Source organism: Panulirus ornatus, chromosome 8 (assembly GCF_036320965.1).
Source record: "Panulirus ornatus isolate Po-2019 chromosome 8, ASM3632096v1, whole genome shotgun sequence".
Lineage (NCBI taxonomy): Eukaryota > Metazoa > Arthropoda > Malacostraca > Decapoda > Palinuridae > Panulirus > Panulirus ornatus.
Genome location: NC_092231.1, coordinates 3,165,076 through 3,185,054, shown reverse-complemented (window position 1 = coordinate 3,185,054; position 19,979 = coordinate 3,165,076). Strand labels below are relative to the sequence as shown.

The 19,979-nt window shown below is 39.9% G+C and overlaps 2 protein-coding genes across 2 annotated transcripts in view; one reads left to right on the top strand and one right to left on the bottom strand.

Annotated features, from left to right (window-relative positions):
• LOC139749743 (WW domain-binding protein 4) overlaps positions 1-11,866 on the bottom strand; it is a 28,834-nt gene extending 16,968 nt beyond the window's left edge. The window contains exons 1-2 of the mRNA XM_071663944.1: positions 11,703-11,866; positions 7,453-7,660 (exon numbers count right to left, since the gene is read on the bottom strand). Of these exons, the coding sequence (XP_071520045.1) occupies positions 7,453-7,660; positions 11,703-11,704 (210 nt within the window). The 5' untranslated portion in view covers positions 11,705-11,866. The remainder of the gene's footprint in view (positions 1-7,452; positions 7,661-11,702) is intronic.
• A 359-nt stretch (positions 11,867-12,225) lies between these two features.
• The window catches only part of LOC139749667 (uncharacterized), a 99,030-nt gene continuing 91,276 nt past the window's right edge, over positions 12,226-19,979 (top strand). The window contains exon 1 of the mRNA XM_071663831.1: positions 12,226-12,363. Within this exon, the coding sequence (XP_071519932.1) occupies positions 12,345-12,363 (19 nt within the window). The 5' untranslated portion in view covers positions 12,226-12,344. The remainder of the gene's footprint in view (positions 12,364-19,979) is intronic.

The window sequence follows — 19,979 nt, the reverse complement described above, 5'->3', positions numbered from 1 at the left end:
CCAGATATCTAAAACACTTCACTTCCTCCAGTTTTTCTCCATTCAAACTCACCTCCCAATTGACTTGACCCTCAACCCTACTGTACCTAATAACCTTGCTCTTATTCACATTTACTCTTAACTTTCTTCTTTCACACACTTTACCAAACTCAGTCACCAGCTTCTGCAGTTTCTCACATGAATCAGCCACCAGCGCTGTATCATCAGCGAACAACAACTGACTCACTTCCCAAGCTCTCTCATCCCCAACAGACTTCATACTTGCCCCTCTTTCCAGGACTCTTGCATTTACCTCCTAACAACCCCATCCATAAACAAATTAAACAACCATGGAGACATCACACACCCCTGCCGCAAACCTACATTCACTGAGAACCAATCACTTTCCTCTCTTCCTACACGTACACATGCCTTACATCCTCGATAAAAACTTTTCACTGCTTCTAACAACCTGCCTCCCACACCATATATTCTTAATACCTTCCACAGAGCATCTCTATCAACTCTATCATATGCCTTCTCCAGATCCATAAATGCTACATACAAATCCATTTGCTTTTCTAAGTATTTCTCACATACATTCTTCAAAGCAAACACCTGATCCACACATCCTCTACCACTTCTGAAACCGCACTGCTCTTCCCCAATCTGATGCTCTGTACATGCCTTCACCCTCTCAATCAATACCCTCCCATATAATTTACCAGGAATACTCAACAAACTTATACCTCTGTAATTTGAGCACTCACTCTTATCCCCTTTGCCTTTGTACAATGGCACTATGCACGCATTCCGCCAATCCTCAGGCACCTCACCATGAGTCATACATACATTAAATAACCTTACCAACCAGTCAACAATACAGTCACCCCCTTTTTTAATAAATTCCACTGCAATACCATCCAATCCTGCTGCCTTGCCGGCTTTCATCTTCCGCAAAGCTTTTACTACCTCTTCTCTGTTTATATATATATTTTTTTTTTTTTTTTTTTTTCCAAAAGAAGGAACAGAGAAGGGGGCCAGGTGAAGATATTCCCTCAATGGCCCAGTCCTCTGTTCTTAACGCTACCTCACTAACGCGGGAAATGGCGAATAGTTTGAAAAAAAAAAAAAAAAAAAAAATATTTTTTTTTTTTTTTTTTTGCTTTGTCGCTGTCTCCCGCGTTTGCGAGGTAGCGCAAGGAAACAGACGAAAGAAATGGCCCAACCCACCCCCATACACATGTATATACATACATCCACACACGCAAATATACATACCTACACAGCTTTCCATGGTTTACCCCAGACGCTTCACATGCCTTGATTCAATCCACTGACAGCACGTCAACCCCGGTATACCACATCGCTCCAATTCACTCTAGTCCTTGCCCTCCTTTCACCCTCCTGCATGTTCAGGCCCCGATCACACAAAATCTTTTTCACTCCATCTTTCCACCTCCAATTTGGTCTCCCTCTTCTCCTCGTTCCCTCCACCTCCGACACGTATATCCTCTTGGTCAATCTTTCCTCACTCATTCTCTCCATGTGACCAAACCATTTCAAAACACCCTATTCTGCTCTCTCAACCACACTCTTTTTATTACCACACATCTCTCTTACCCTATTATTACTTACTCGATCAAACCACCTCACACCACATATTGTCCTCAAACATCTCATTCCCAGCACATCCACCCTCCTCCGCACAACTCTATCCATAGCCCACGCCTCGCAACCATACAACATTGTTGGAACCACTATTCCTTCAAACATAGCCATTTTTGCTTTCCAAGATAATGTTCTTGACTTCCACACATTCTTCAACGCTCCCAGAATTTTTGCCCCCTCCCCCACCCTGGGGATAGGGGAGAAAGAATACTTCCCATGTATTCCCTGCGTGTCATAGAAGGTGACTAAAAGGGGAGGGAGCGGGGGGCTGGAAATCCTCCCCTCTCATTATTTTTTTTTAATTTTCCAAAAGAAGGAACAGAGAAGGGGACCAGGTGAGGATATATCCTCAAAGGTCCAGTTCTCTGTTCTTAACGCTACCTCGCATGTGCGGGAAATGGCGAATGGTTTGAAAGAAAAGAAAGATATATCCCTGGGGGTAGGGGAGAAAGAATACTTCCCACGTATTCCCTGCTTGTCGTAGAAAGCGACTTAAAGGGGAGGGAGCGGGGGGCTGGAAACCCTCCCCTCTCGTTTTTTTTTTAATTTTCCAAACAAAGGAACAGAGAAGGGGGCCAGGTGAGGATATTCCCTCAGAGGTCCAGTCCTCTGTTCTTAACGCCACCTTGCTAACGCAGGAAATGGATTGAATCAGGGCATGTGAAGCGTCTGGGGTAAACCATGGAAAGTTGTGTGGGGCCTGGATGTGGAAAGGGAGCTGTGGTTTCGGGCATTATTGCGTGACAGCTGGACACTGAGTGTGAATGAATGGGGCCTTTGTTGTCTTTTCCTAGTGCTACCTCGCACACATGAGGGGGGAGGGGGATGGTATTCCATGTGTGGCGAGGTGGCGATGGGAATGAATAGGGGCAGGCAGTGTGAATTGTGTGCATGGGTATATATGTATGTGTCTGTGTGTGTATATATATGTGTACATTGAGATGTATTTTTTTTTTTTTTTTTTTTATACTTTGTCGCTGTCTCCCGCGTTTGCGAGGTAGCGCAAGGAAACAGACGAAAGAAATGGCCCAACCCCCCCCCCCCCATACACATGTACATACACACGTCCACACACGCAAATATACATACCTACACAGCTTTCCATGGTTTACCCCAGACGCTTCACATGCCTTGCTTCAATCCACTGACAGCACGTCAACCCCTGTATACCACATGACTCCAATTCACTCTATTTCTTGCCCTCCTTTCACCCTCCTGCATGTTCAGGCCCCGATCACACAAAATCTTTTTCACTCCATCTTTCCACCTCCAATTTGGTCTCCCTCTTCTCCTCGTTCCCTCCACCTCCGACACATATATCCTCTTGGTCAATCTCTCCTCACTCATTCTCTCCATGTGCCCAAACCATTTCAAAACACCCTCTTCTGCTCTCTCGACCACGCTCTTTTTATTTCCACACATCTCTCTTACCCTTACGTTACTTACTCGATCAAACCACCTCACACCACACATTGTCCTCAAACATCTCATTTCCAGCACATCCATCCTCCTGCGCACATCTCTATCCATAGCCCACGCCTCGCAACCATACAGCATTGTTGGAACCACTATTCCCTCAAACATACCCATTTTTGCTTTCCGAGATAATGTTCTCGACTTCCACACATTTTTCAAGGCTCCCAAAATTTTCGCCCCCTCCCCCACCCTATGATCCACTTCCGCTTCCATGGTTCCATCCGCTGACAGATCCACTCCCAGATATCTAAAACACTTCACTTCCTCCAGTTTTTCTCCATTCAAACTCACCTCCCAATTGACTTGACCCTCACCCCTACTGTACCTAATAACCTTGCTCTTATTCACATTTACTCTCAACTTTCTTCTTCCACACACTTTACCAAACTCAGTCACCAGCTTCTGCAGTTTCTCACATGAATCAGCCACCAGCGCTGTATCATCAGCGAACAACAATTGACTCACTTCCCAAGCTCTCTCATCCCCAACAGACTTCATACTTGCCCCTCTTTCCAGGACTCTTGCATTTACCTCCTTTACAACCCCATCCATAAACAAATTAAACAACCATGGAGACATCACACACCCCTGCCGCAAACCTACATTCACTGAGAACCAATCACTTTCCTCTCTTCCTACACGTACACATGCCTTACATCCTCGATAAAAACTTTTCACTGCTTCTAACAACTTGCCTCCCACACCATATATTCTTAATACCTTCCACAGAGCATCTCTATCAACTCTATCATATGCCTTCTCCAGATCCATAAATGCTACATACAAATCCATTTGCTTTTCTAAGTACTTCTCACATACATTCTTCAAAGCAAACACCTGATCCACACATCCTCTACCACTTCTGAAACCGCACTGCTCTTCCCCAATCTGATGCTCTGTACATGCCTTCACCCTCTCAATCAATACCCTCCCATATAATTTACCAGGAATACTCAACAAACTTATACCTCTGTAATTTGAGCACTCACTCTTTTCCCCTTTGCCTTTGTACAATGGCACTATGCACGCATTCCGCCAATCCTCAGGCACCTCACCATGAGTCATACATACATTAAATAACCTTACCAACCAGTCAACAATACAGTCACCCCCTTTCTTAATAAATTCCACTGCAATACCATCCAAACCTGCTGCCTTGCCGGCTTTCATCTTCCGCAAAGCTTTTACTACCTCTTCTCTGTTTACCAAATCATTTTCCCTAACCCTCTCACTTTGTACACCACCTCGACCAAAACACCCTATATCTGCCACTCTGTCATCAGACACATTCAACAAACCTTCAAAATACTCATTCCATCTCCTTCTCACATCACCGCTACTTGTTATCACCTCCCCATTTACGCCCTTCACTGAAGTTCCCATTTGCTCCCTTGTCTTACGCACCCTATTTACCTCCTTCCAGAACATCTTTTTATTCTCCCTAAAATTTACTGATAGTCTCTCACCCCAACTCTCATTTGCCCTTTTTTTCACCTCTTGCACCTTTCTCTTGACCTCCTGTCTCTTTCTTTTATACTTCTCCCACTCAATTGCATTTTTTCCCTGCAAAAATCGTCCAAATGCCTCTCTCTTCTCTTTCACTAATACTCTTACTTCTTCATCCCACCACTCACTACCCTTTCTAAACAGCCCACCTCCCACTCTTCTCATGCCACAAGCATCTTTTGCGCAATCCATCACTGATTCCCTAAATACATCCCATGCGTGTGTGGGCGTGTGTGTGTGTACACTGTGTATGGGGGTGGGTTGTGCCATTTCTTTCGTCTGTTTCCTTGCGCTACCTCGCAAACGCGGGAGACAACGACAAAGCAAAATAAATATATGGACGATTTTTGCAGGGAAAAAATGCAATTGAGTGGGAGATGTATAAAAGAAAGAGACAGGAGGTCAAGAGAAAGGTGCAAGAGGTGAAAAAGAGGGCAAATGAGAGTTGGGGTGAGAGAGTATCATTAAATTTTAGGGAGAATAAAAAGATGTTCTGGAAGGAGGTAAATAAAGTGCGTAAGACAAGGGAGCAAATGGGAACTTCAGTGAAGGGGGCTAATGGGGAGGTGATAACAAGTAGTGGTGATGTGAGAAGATGGAGTGAGTATTTTGAAGGTTTGTTGAATGTGTTTGATGATAGAGTGGCAGATATAGGGTGTTTTGGTCGAGGTGGTGTGCAAAGTGAGAGGGTTAGGGAAAATGATTTGGTAAACAGAGAAGAGGTGGTAAAAGCTTTGCGGAAGATGAAAGCCGGCAAGGCAGCAGGTTTAGATGGTATTGCAGTGGAATTTATTAAAAAAGGGGGTGACTGTATTATTGACTGGTTGGTAAGGTTATTTAATGTATGTATGACTCATGGTGAGGTGCCTGAGGATTGGCGGAATGCGTGCATAGTGCCATTGTACAAAGGCAAAGGGGATAAGAGTGAGTGCTCAAATTACAGAGGTATAAGTTTGTTGAGTATTCCTGGTAAATTATATGGGAGGGTATTGATTGAGAGGGTGAAGGCATGTACAGAGCATCAGATTGGGGAAGAGCAGTGTGTTTCAGAAGTGGTAGAGGATGTGTGGATCAGGTGTTTGCTTTGAAGAATGTATGTGAGAAATACTTAGAAAAGCAAATGGATTTGTATGTAGCATTTATGGATCTGGAGAAGGCATATGATAGAGTTGATAGAGATGCTCTGTGGAAGGTATTAAGAATATATGGTGCGGGAGGCAAGTTGTTAGAAGCAGTGAAAAGTTTTTATCGAGGATGTAAGGCATGTGTACGTGTAGGAAGAGAGGAAAGTGATTGTTTCTCAGTGAATGTAGGTTTGTGGCAGGGGTGTGTGATGTCTCCATGGTTGTTTAATTTGTTTATGGATGGGGTTGTTAGGGAGGTGAATGCAAGAGTTTTGGAAAGAGGGGCAAGTATGAAGTCTGTTGGGGATGAGAGAGCTTGGGAAGTGAGTCAGTTGTTGTTCGCTGATGATACAGCTCTGGTGGCTGATTCATGTGAGAAGCTGCAGAAGCTGGTGACTGAGTTTGGTAAAGTTTGTGAAAGAAGAAAGTTAAGAGTAAATGTGAATAAGAGCAAGGTTATTAGGTACAGTAGGGTTGAGGGTCAAGTCAATTGGAAGGTAAGTTTGAATGGAGAAAAACTGGAGGAAGTAAAGTGTTTTAGATATCTGGGAGTGGATCTGGCAGCGGATGGAACCATGGAAGCGGAAGTGGATCATAGGGTGGGGGAGGGGGCGAAAATTCTGGGAGCCTTGAAGAATGTGTGGAAGTCGAGAACATTATCTCGGAAAGCAAAAATGGGTATGTTTGAAGGAATAGTGGTTCCAACAATGTTGTATGGTTGCGAGGCGTGGGCTATGGATAGAGTTGTGCGCAGGAGGATGGATGTGCTAGAATTGAGATGTTTGAGGACAATGTGTGGTGTGAGGTGGTTTGATCGAGTAAGTAACGTAAGGGTAAGAGAGATGTGTGGAAATAAAAAGAGCGTGGTTGAGAGAGGAGAAGAGGGTGTTTTGAAATGGTTTGGGCACATGGAGAGAATGAGTGAGGAAAGATTGACCAAGAGGATATATGTGTTGGAAGTGGAGGGAACGAGGAGAAGTGGGAGACCAAATTGGAGGTGGAAAGATGGAGTGAAAAAGATTTTGTGTGATCAGGGCCTGAACATGCAGGAGGGTGAAAGGAGGGCAAGGAATAGAGTGAATTGGATCGATGTGGTATACCGGGGTTGACGTGCTGTCAGTGGATTGAATCAGGGCATGTGAAGCATCTGGGGTAAACCATGGAAAGCTGTGTAGGTATGTACATTTGCATGTGTGGACGTATGCATATACATGTGTATGGGGGTGGGTTGGGCCATTTCTTTCGTCTGTCTCCTTGCGCTACCTTGCAAATGCGGGAGACAGCGACAAAGCAAAAAAAAAAAAATATATATATATAAACAATTTGTATTATTTTGACATAAACTCACCTCCTCCATAGCTTTAAGGAAGTCCCCTTTTTGTTGTTCTGAACATGCAGGAGGGTGAAAGGAGGGCAAGGAATAGGGTGAATTGGATCAATGTGGTATACCGGGGTTGACGTGCTGTCAGTGGATTGAATCAGGGCATGTGAAGCATCTGGGGTAAACCATGGAAAGCTGTGTAGGTATGTATATTTGCATGTGTGGACATATGCATATACATGTGTATGGGGGTGGGTTGGGCCATTTCTTTCGTCTGTCTCCTTGCGCTACCTCGCAAATGCGGGAGACAGCAACAAAGCAAAAAAAAAAAATATATATATATAAACAATTTGTATTATTTTGACATAAACTCACCTCCTCCATAGCTTTAAGGAAGTCCCCTTCTTGTTGTTTAGCCTCATATTCTTCCTGTCCTTTTCTTCCTATCTCTTCCAGACGTTTTTGAACATTTTCTTTGTGTCGCTTACCTCGTTCATGGAATTCTATGCTGGGTTTGTTGTCTGCAATCCAACATTTACAAAAATCACAAAATTTCCGAGGGTTTGACTTCCAGTAATCAGACCTGAAACATGTATAAGTAGGTCAAACAGTTACTTCCTTCTCAGAAAAACAAATAATATGTCTCTCAATGAAATTAAGTTGAAAATTCATGAGCTTTCAAATAAAAGTTTACAAGTCATCTACTGAGCTAAACAGGGAAATGTTTTTGAGCTATATTCATCATTCACTCACTTAGTTCTTTTATAAAACTGTTGAAGCCATATGGCTGTTAAAGGCATATGGCTAACATCAGTGAGATTGGCAAATACACTGAATAGCTGTTAGTCACATTCACTGCGTTTCAAATATATCATCATATTGATTCCTGGAGGGAAACATGACAAATCTACTAAAAAATCCTGCTGTAATCATTGATCTTTTAACTGAACATACCTACATGCCATATCCATAATATCATCCTGCTACAATTCCCCACTATGTTGTTTATGCTACCAATTTTGAACTATCAAAGGTCATCAGAGCAGACTTTCTGAGCAAATCCCTTACATGTCCTTCATGCATATACTTGTACCACAGTAAACAAAGGGAAGAAGGCTCAACTTAGTAAAGGTAAACAATAAGGTCACTAGCAATAAACAAACATCTCCAGTTACTTGTCTACAGAAAAGGATATCTAAGAGATTCTTCACTTGTTGAAGTAATGCAAGCCTTAAGCTAATCCAGGGCAACACATTATAAAGAGAGAAAATCTCTGAAAAACAAAAACTGATCTTAGTCATAGGATCACTTTCCCCAATTTGAGTAGCCTTAATAGGATTACCTCAAACAGTTCTTCAAACTCAGTAATATTATTTCCTTATACAGTTTAAACCTATCTGAATCAGTTTCAAAGTAAGCCAAAATGAGACTACGATAGATCATTTTCCAAATAGCTACACTAAACACCATTCCTACAGAAGTCAGTTTTACCCAAAAAGTATTTAAAACACCTAATCATTCAACAACTGTGAAGTGTAACCTTTCCTGATGTAGCCCACCAATAGATCAGGCCCTGAGAACCAAATTCTTGAATGTAAAGTATTCTCAAGATTGGACAAACATTGGGAAAGATTATATATACTGCATGACAACTGTAAAGTTGACAATCCTGCAACAACAATATGACACAGAAGAATGCAGAGTCCAGTACACAGGAATCCTGAGGATCCTGAACTAGAAATCAGTTTCAAATAAGTATGGTAAGTAAGTATGAAGTTCCAGTTTAGAGGTCCCACAAAAGTAGCATGGATTGGGAAGAAATACAAACCAACATACTCTTTATACAAAGGAATAGAAAGGAATTCATGTAGTAACAAATAATTGGGTCTTTTCAAGGCTGTTTGTGATTGTGGAAGATATCAGAAATTCACACATTAGTGTGGTAAAAGTAGAAAGGCATACAGATCATTCTACTTGGCAGGACTGATCTAAACTGGAAAAACATGCTTTGGAGTAATATTCTTTATCCCACAATACTTAATATGATAGGAGAAAAGTTCATGTTGCTCAAGTAAAATGTGGGATAAAAGTAGATGAAACAATTATAGAAATGAACGAAAGTATTAAACCTCACATAACTTCCCCTTGCAACATATACTTAACACAATTTTGATGTCATGAATAAAGCATGTGATTTGTTATGATGTCTTTGCAGACAGATGCTTGGGGGTTTGTCCAATGACTGGTGGAAGGAAGATGAAGACATCAATGTATTTCTACTATAATATTGAAAATTAAGGTAAAGTTTACATCCCTAAATAAAGTTGAGCGAGGCTTTCTTGAGTTATATTGATTTCTGAAAGAGTTTCACTTACTTTTGCTCCTCACTTTCCTTGATCATCACAGCCATCCCTATTGTCATTTATTGATTATTCACAAGCAAAAAAAAGGTGATCCAAATATCTCTTGTCCAGTTTACATGACCTGTACTACACACAAAGTCTACTGTTGTGCTTTTATTTCTTTAGGTCTTTGGAACTTTACCATCCAAAGTTTGAGTATAAGTCTGAAGGTATTTGGCAAAATGCATATGGCGTACAAAAATATATATTTTAGTGAAGATGGCACATAAGGTAAATTATATATGGGTTGAACCAGGGCATGTGAAACATCCAGGGTAAACCATGGAAAGGTCTGTAGGGTCTGGATGTGGATGAGGAGCTGTGGTTTTGGTGCATTATGCATGACAGAGAATGAGTGTGAGTGGATGTGGCCTTTTTCGACTGTTTCCTGGCACTACCTGGCTGATCCAGGGACAGTGATCAGGTGTAGGGAAGATGAAGAGAATGAATGTGTTATCCTTTTTCTTTTCCTTAGTGCAATGGTACTGTTTCCTGTGGGTCAAGGTGGCATCAAGTACGGATAAAGCCAATTAAGGACAAACACATACATGCATATATATGTTTCCATGGTTCCATCCACTGCTAAATCCACTCTCAGATATCGAAAATACTTCACTTCCTCCAGTTTTTCTCCATTCAAACTTACCTCCCAACTGACTTGCCCCTCCACCCTACTGAACTTAAGAACTATACTTGTATAAGTAAGAAAGCTCATACCAAAACACTTTAAGTCCAACCTAGGCATCCCCCCCCCCCCCCCACCTTGTTCATTTCCTAACTGCTAAAACTGAAAGAAAGTGCAAAGAATACATTATTTTTATGTCGGAGGCTCGAGTCACTGTCAGAAGTCTACAACAGGGCCAGGCCTTAAATGAAATGTAAAGAGGTTAATGAAAGGGAAATAGAAGGGACAAGAAAAAGTATTTAGAAATTTTGAAGGAAGTGAAAAGCCTGTCTTTTCATGAGTGCCTAGTGACAGTCATTAGTAAGGATGAGAGAGGGCTGAGAGTTCCAAAGCTTTAAGGTGCATGGAAAGAAACAATCAAAAAGGCCACACAGTAATCATTTGGGGCAGCAGTATGCTGAGTGTTGTGTGGTCTAGCTTGTGGTGAGGACACAAGCAGCTAGCTCCCTTGAGCAAAAACCAAAGCAATACCTACGGATGAGGGAAAGTGAACCAAAATTGGGATGTAGGGTGAGTCAAGTTTTGAAGTTACTGTGGGAGAGTTCATAAGCCAGACCACTTTTAACACAGTTCTTTCAAGTAAGGATGCAGAACTAGAACCACACCAAACGGTAGAGCAATACTCCATACAAAGACAGATCAATCTAATGTATAAATTGAGCAACTGTTTATACAGAGGCATATTTAGCTATTTGTGTAATGTGTAGTCTCCAAATGTGTTGATGATACAGTAATATCATGTACGTTTATTGAGTCAAGAGGTGGAACTACAGAATCATTAAAGGAGAGAGGAAAGTTGAGAGGAATTTTCGATAGAGAGATAGGTGGGAACTATGTTTTGGAGGCATTAAACTTATTTAAATTTCATTTACCCCACTGAGATATCTTGTCCAAGTCTGTGTTTCACTCTCAACTGTTCATACCGAGTGTCTTCATCCTCACAATTTCCCTTAAAGCCCTACCCACTGTATGTAAACTTGAGGGAGGTGCTACACCTAAAATTCCACATTCCACATCGACTAGATACATTGTAAGGAAACCAATGGTACCAATTTCATTAAATTCTGTTATCTACAAAATGCGCATCTGTATAGTCAAATCTTTTCCTTTTGATTATGCTTTCTTATCGTGATAGAGGTCTTTTAAAAAACAAGTCACTTTAGTAGGATATGTTAGATGCTACTGATCTTCATGCATATATACCTAATCTTTAATTCTTCAACGTTGGTGTTAGTAAATGTGTTCAGCTCTTTAATATTAGTTCTTAAGTATGAACTCATTCTAGTAAGTAGTTTATTTTTCACTCAATGTTGTTCTTTACCGAAAATGTATCATGAGGACCACATAAGAAATAAGTATAAGTATTTACAATACATGAGCTATACTAAATGAAATCAAAATATATGTTTCCAATTACACTCAATCAATTAATCAATCAATTTATCATTGAAAACATGTCCAAGGAAGTAATCTCTTTCCTGAGCCCTAGATCTTAGTTTTTCTATTGAAGCTACATCTCCATTTCTGGTAATTCTTACATTTTTGAGTCTTATATCTTCTCTTCTTTCTTTATGTATGTACTATAAGTTTATGATTTCAATTTTAGGTTACTGAAGAAGTTCCTATTTCTTCCAAATTTTCTCAGTTCCTCCTATGGGTTGTGTCAGACTTTTGTTTACAAACTTTGATTGTTGATAGGCTCTCAAGTGACTAATATCTGATATAATTAAGCCTCTGGATTATAAAATTTCATCAATCTGTCTATCATATGGATTACAAGTATCACATTTTCACTACTTTAGTATTTTGAAAGTTTTGAGTATTAGAGGAAATGACAGATAAACAAAAATATTATTTTGATTATGTTCCAAAGTTATGTACGACAAAACTAGTCAGTAATATGTTAATAATACGTATAGTTTATTAAAATCAAATTTCTCCACAATAATTGTAGTTTGTGAATATAAGAATTTATTTCTAGCTAATATAATATAACGATTATTATATAAAAGCCTTATTTTAAATGGTTTTAAGTACTCCATGAAAATTCGAGATAAAAATGCTCGCGCCTGCGCAGTCGTAGTTGTATTGTTTGGTTTGATCGATGCAGTTGTGAGTGAAGCTTGGATATATTCCAATTTCATCCCATTTGATGCTCAAGCGTTGTCTCTCTGTACCCAATGATGGCATCCCAAGATGGTAGGTACATCTGGGAGAAGCTGAGGCACAAAATATTGGAGCTTTAAATTATGTAAAGTCTTGAAGGTAGTCTAGAGATGTGGTTGAGGCCGTAGACTGCCGCTGGCTCTCGGGTAATTTCTCAAACAATGCGATAATAACAAAGGCATTATCACCACACGTGGAAGAAAGAAAAGTATTTTATGTCACATGATTTATGTATTAAGGAGACTTTAGAGAATGGGTCGTAGTTTTACGAAACAGCCGCGTAGAAGCTGAGGCTGAAGACATTCCCAGGAGGAAATATTTGATTTGCATAGTTTGCTTAACTATCCTACTTGTACCTATCGAATAGAACACAAGAGTTACCAGTAATTTAAAAATGTTATGGTGTCATTATCTTTAAGTCTTTTGAAGCAGTTTATGTCTGCTTTTGTAGTATTGATGTCGGATGAAACTGCTAATATCGTCAGTTATGGATGACATTCTTCCCGGGAGGAGTAACTGTTGTAGTTTGCACGTGCGACAGAAATAGACTTGGAATAGATTTGGCTATTTTGCAGTTCCATAGACGGTGCTGTGAGACGTCTGGCGCATGATTTGCATTACTGTTCTCAGGTTTTAGTCCAGGACCGCTAGAACCTTACATTGTAATAACATTGGCTTTGTTTTGCAGGGGTATTGTACTCTGTTAAGAATACGATAAGGCCTGTTGAGTGTGGATTAGATGCTTTATTTTTATTTAGTTAAGTATTTGAATTCTGTTAGGAGGCACTGACCACCTATGGCTCATGCTCTTCCAAATCTCCATTGTAATTCACAAACATGCCAAATACAACATTATCTGTTTAAAGATGATATTGTCTATTAGCTACTTTGGGAAATGTGGAAATAATTGATGTAAAGGTTCAAAAACACCCCAAAAATCAGCAGAACTTAAGCCACACATAACTTTCCTAGGGACTGCAATTTACCATAACTTTTGATGGTATAGTTGTAAGATATCTTGCCATATTGTGGATGGTGTTCCTTTTCTCTTGAAAATAAAATCTTTAATAAGTTTGAAAATCCAAATCTGTGTCTCCTATCATAGGGAAATTAGCTTTGAATATAAGATGTTTTGGTAACTTGCTTGTTCAGGTCTGCTTTGCTATTCTCTTTAAATGTCATTTTGTTCTGTAGTGCTGGGGAAATGTCTTATAAAATAACCTGCATAGGTTGATTAAGATTAATCTTTATTGGAAAAATTAAGCTGTTATTAGTGACACGGATAATAGGAGCTTTGGGGTCTATAGTTGGAAAAGTAGTTAAAACATATGTAGATTTCTAAAGAACCTATCAAAACCATATTTAGTAGCAAATATATTTGTAGAAATATAATAGAATTTAATTCATTTGTTGCTGTGGGTTGACAGCTTGCTGTGACATCTGCTTGTGCTGTTAACATTGAGCACCTTTTTTGTTTTTACTCAATCATAGGTGTGGCTAGTATATTTCACTTAGCGTATTGAACAGCAAGATAAGCCTTGACTACTTTGGAGGTTAGAGATGGTTTTCAAGGTTGTTATTTGTTTTATTATGCTTTGTCACTGTCCCCCACGTCAGCGAGGTAGCGCAAGGAAACAGACAAAAGAATGGCCCAACCCACCCACATACACATTTATATACACACACGTCCACACATGCACATATACATACCTATACACTTCAACGTATACATATGTTTACATACACAGTCATACGTATATACACATGTACATAATTCATACTTGCTGCCTTTATTCATTCCCATTGCCACCCAGCCACACATGAAGCAGCACCGACCTCCCTCCGCATGGATGTGAGGTAGTGCTTGGAAAAGACAACAAAGGCCACATTCGTTCACACTCAGTCTCTAGCTGTCATGTATAATGCACTGAAACCACAGCTCCCTTTCCACATCTAGGCCCCACAAAACTTTCCATGGTATACTCCAGATGCTTCACATGCCCTGGTTCTATCCATTGACAGCACGTCGACCCTGGTATAACACATCGTTCCAATTCACTCTATTCCTTGCACGCCTTTCACCCTCATGCATGTTCAGGCCCTGATCACTCAAAATCTTTTTCACTCCATCCTTCCACCTCCAGTTTGGTCTCCCACTTCTCGTTCCCTCCACCTCTGACATATATCCTCTTTGTCAATCTTTCCTCACTCATTCCATCCATGTGACCAAACCATTTCAGTACACCCTCTTCTACTTTCTCAACCACACTTTTTATTACCACACATCTCTTTTACCCTTTCATTACTTACTCGATCAAACCACCTCACACCACATATTGTCCTCAGACATCTCATTTCAAACACATCCACCCTCCTCCGAAGAACCCTATCTTTAGCCCACGCCTCACAACCATATAACATTGTTGGAACCACTATTCCTTCAAACATATCCATTTCTGCTTTCCAAGATAATGTTCTTGCCTTCCACACATTTTTCAAAGCTCCCAGAACTTTCGCCCCCTCCCCCACCCTGTGACTATTTTCTGCTTCCATGGTTCCATCCGCTGCCAAATCCACTTCCCGATATCTAAAACACTTCACTTCCTCAGTTTTTCTCCATTCAAACTTACCTCCCAATTGACTTGTCCCTCAACCCTACTGTACCTGATAACCTTGCTCTTATTCATGTTTACTCTCAGCTTTCTTCTTTCTCACTTTTTACCAAACTCAGTCACCACCTTCTGCAGTTTCTCACCCGAACCAGCCACCAGCGACGTATCATCAGCGAACAGCAACTGACTCACTTCCCAAGCCCTCTCATCCACAACAGACTCCATACTTGCCCCTCTCTCCAAAACTCTTGCATTCTCCTACCTAACAACCCCATCCATAAACAAATTAAACAACCATGGAGACATCACACACCCCTGCTGCAAACCGACATTCACTGAGAACCCATCACTTTCCTCTCTTCCTACTTGTACACGTGTCTTCCATCCTTGATAAAACTTTTCACTGCTTCTAGCAACTTGCCTCCCACACCATATTCTCTTAATACCTTCCACAGAGCATCTCTTTCAACTCTTATGCCTTCTCCAGATCCATAAATGCTACATACAAATCCTTTTGTTTTTTCTATTTTTCACATAGATTCTTCAAAGCAAACACCTGATCCACACATCCTCTACCACTTCTGAAACCACACTGCTCTTCCCCTATCTGATGCTCTGTACATGCCTTCACCCTCTCAATCAATACCCTCCCATATTTCCCAGGAATACTCAACAAGCTTATACCTCTGTAATATGAACTCTCACTTTTATCCCCTTTGCCTTTGTGCAGTGGTACTATGCATGCATTCCACCAATCATCTGGCACTTCACCTTGAGCCATACATACATTGAATATCCTCACCAACCAGTCAACAACACAGTCATCCCCTTTTTTGATTAATTCTACTGCAACACCATCCAAACCCACTGCCTTGCTGGCTTTCATCTTCTGCAAAGCTATCACTCTGTTTACCAGATCATTCTCCCTGACCATCTCACTTCACACACCACCTCAACCAAAGCATCCTATATCTGCCACTCTATCATCACACACATTAAACAAACCTTTGAAATACTCACTCCATCTCCTTCTCACATCACCACTACTTATTACCTCCCCATTAGCCCCCTTCACCAATGTTCCCATTTGTTCTTTTGTCATATGCACTGTATTTACCTCCTTCCAAAACATCTTTTTATCCTCCCTAAAATTTAATGATACTCTCACCCCAGCTCTCATTTGCCCTCTTTTTCACCTCTTGCACCTTTCTCTTGACCTCCTGCCTCTTTCTTTTATATATCCTAGTTATTTGCACTATTTCCCTGCAAAAATTGTCCAAATGCCTCTCTCTTCTCTTTCACTAATAATCTTACTTCTTCATCCCACCACTTACTACCCTACATCCCACCACTTACTACCCTACATCCCACCACTTACTACCCTACTTCTCATGCCACAAGCATCTTTTGTGCAAGCCATCGCTGCTTCCCTAAATACATCCCATTCCTCCCCTACTCCCCTTATGTCCTTTGCTCTCACCTTTTTCCATTCTGCACTCAGTCTCTCCTGGTACTTCCTCACACAAGTCTCCTTCCCAAGCTCACTTACTCTCACCACTCTCTTCACCCCAACATTCTCTCTTCTTTTCTGAACACCTCTACAACTCTTCACCTTCACCTCCACAAGGTAATGATTAGACATTCCTCCAGTTGCACCTCTCAGCACATTAACATCCAAAAGTCTCTCTTTCACGTGCCTATTAATTAACATGTAATCCAAGAATGCTATCTGGCCATCTATCCAGGTATTCAGTTATTATGTAAGTGTATTACATTAACTATAATTAACCCTAGATTTTCCCTGATATACTACTATTGCCTTATTTATTATTATTCAGTAAAGTACAGGTGATTGCTGTGGGTATATCATTTTTACCTGCATTCTGTTTTGCTCTTCATATGTGAATGATCCCTTGAGATTGGTGGTTATGGGGATGCAAAGGTTTTTTTTTTTTTTTTTTTTTTTTTTTTTTTTTTTTTTTGCTGTCTCCCGCGTTTGCGAGGGATGCAAAGGTACCTACATTATTTTACTACTGCTGAGGGTAATGAAGGAAAACAAAGTGCATTTAAGAAAAAAAAAAAAAGCAGGTATAAGACTTTACATACTAATATTTGTTAGATATCTAAGCACAGATAATCATTGTGATATTGTAATATAAATATTGATGGAAGAGGAGGAAATCTTATGAAAAAGAAGAGAGAATTATAATCAGAGTAAGATTATGCAGCAACACCACCCAAATGGAAATCATTAAAGGGAAGGATGAGAACAGAAGAGGACATCAGGTACGTTAGTAGACAATATTTGCTAAGGTGATATTAGTGTAACAGGGAAACTTTTAGATTTATTAATGTAAAAGTAGTTGATATACTTAACAGATCAACAAAACCTATGAAGACATCACTGAACCTCCCAAGCAGTCAAAATTAATCTAAATATTCAATACAGGGTTCTAGGTTAAACAGCAGTCACACTTAGGAAAATGCGCTGCCAACATGTTGCTTAATGTCAGCAAACTGATAACACAGCGAGGAGCCGTGCAATCCCTTGGAGACTTATTTGATGTTGGTATACCGGGGTTGACGTGTTGGCAATGGATTGAACCAAGGCATGTGAAACGTCTGGAGTAAACAATGGAAAGGTGTGTGGGGCCTTGATGTGGATAGGGAGCTGTGGTTTTGGCGCGTTACATATGACTGAGTGTGAACGAGTGTGGCCTTTTTGTCTTGTTTTCCTGGCACTACCTTGCTGAAGCAGAGGGTAGCGATGCTGTTTCCTGTGGGGTGAGGTAGTGCCAGGAATGGATGAAGGCGAGCAAGTATGTATATGTCTTTGTATGTGTATGTAAATGTTTATATGTTGGTATGTATATGTTTGTATATGTGCATGTATGGACGATATGTATATGTTTGTGTTCGTGTATGGACATTTATGTACATATGAGTGGATGGGCCATTCTTTGTATGTTTCCTGGCGCTACCTTGCTGATGCAGGAAATGATCAAGTATGATAAGAAAATATTTCAACTATATGGCTACTAGGTGAGGTTAGATAAGATTTTTGCAAATGCTGTTGGTAAATTACAAAAGCTTTACCTGATTTTACAAATATTAATTCCATGTATTCCTTAACATATATAACCCTTATTGCTTTAGCATGCAAGTAGCATAACAGTGTGCAGGTACACATAGTTGCTGCCTAAAATACAGTGCTCCAAATCATGCATTGTAATTTTTTATTCTTTAAACATTACACTAGCATAGCAGAGCAAATCTTCCAATATTCTAAGCAAACAAGTTGAAGAGCTAGACTAGAGAGTTGAAGAGCTAAGCTTGTGAATGAATTCATTTGTTTTGTAGCCCAAATACTGTGTTTATAGAATAATAACAGCAAGCTGTGAAGTATGGTTTGGAGCTGTATATTTCTATATTATGATGTCAAATAAGATAATTGTGTTGAGGATTACGAATATCATGGAAAGTATAGGGTCTAATGAATGTAGCAAAATTTATGAAAGTCCTACCAAACCTCCTTAGCAGCAGAAATTTATTGTAATTAACTGTATTCTAGTTGAAACACACTATACATACATACATACATACATACATACATACATACATACATACATACATACATACATACATACATACATCCATACATACATACATGCATGTATACATACATTCCTATGATTAAGGATTACACCAAATGATTGTCAAAGTTATGTGACAGACGAAGCAGCCATCTGTGTTGGATTTAATGATTGTAGCAAAACTTATGAAAAACCCACCTTACCTCCTTAGGAGCAGAGATTTATTGTTATTAACAATGTTCTAGTTGAAAGACACCATACATACATACATACATACATACATGTCTTTGATTAAGGATTACACCAACTCCAAATGATTGTCAAAGTTATGTGACAGACAAAACAGCCATTTGTGCCACTATTAAACCTCCCCCGCAAGCAGCCATTCCCTGCAGTGTTCTAAAGCACACTACACTAATGTTGGTATATTTCTACTCCAAGTGGAGGTCAGGCGAAGTTTTTAACCTACTTTTGAAGTAATACATCCTGTATTTTCTCTGATTTTCATATCCCTCTCCACTATGGCCAATATGGTATTCCAAATTATGATCTTAAAATTTTACACTACTGAATTGCAGTACCAACATTGCAGAACAGAATCATTCTGTACTTAAAGATAAAATGATTTATTTTTGAATTATTTTTTCATTGTTCTCATCTTGATACAGAGATAAGAATGGATAGTTTTGCTTTTATGTACAGAATATGTTGATGTTCATTTTTGGTCCTACATGTTAATGGAATGATTGCTTTTATTATTTTTGAACTAAGTTATATATAGATATACATGAGTAAGTATTTCATCTGTGAGAAGGAGATGGAGTGAGTATTTGAAGGGTCGTTGAGGGTAAATGTGAATAAGAGCAAGGTTATTTGATTCAGTTGGGTTAAGGGACAAGTTAATTGGGATTTTTGAATGGAGAAAATTGGAGGAAGTGAAGTGTTTTAGATATCTGGGAGTGGATTTAGCAGTGAATGGAACCATTTAATTGGAAGTGAGTCACAGGGTGGGGGAGGGGGTGAAGGTTCTTGGAGTGATGAAGAATGTGTGGAGGGAGAAATCGTTATCTCGGAGATTAAAAATCGGTATGTTTGAAGGATTAATAGCTCTAACAATGTTATATTGTTGTGAGGCATGGGCTATGGATAGGGTTGTGTGGAGGAAGATGGATGTGTTGGAAATGAAATGTTTGAGGATATTATGTCGAGTGAGGTGGTTTGATTAAGTAATGAAAGGGTAAGAGATGTGTGGAAATAAAAAGAGTGGTTGAGAGAGCAGGAGAGGATGTGTTGAAATGGTTTGTGTATATGGAGAGAATGAAAGGAGGAAGATTGAGAAAGAGGATATATGTGTCAGAGGTGGAGGGAACAAGAAGCTGGAGACCAGATTGAAGGTGGATGGATGGACTGAAAAAGATTTTAAGCAATTAGGACCTGAACATAT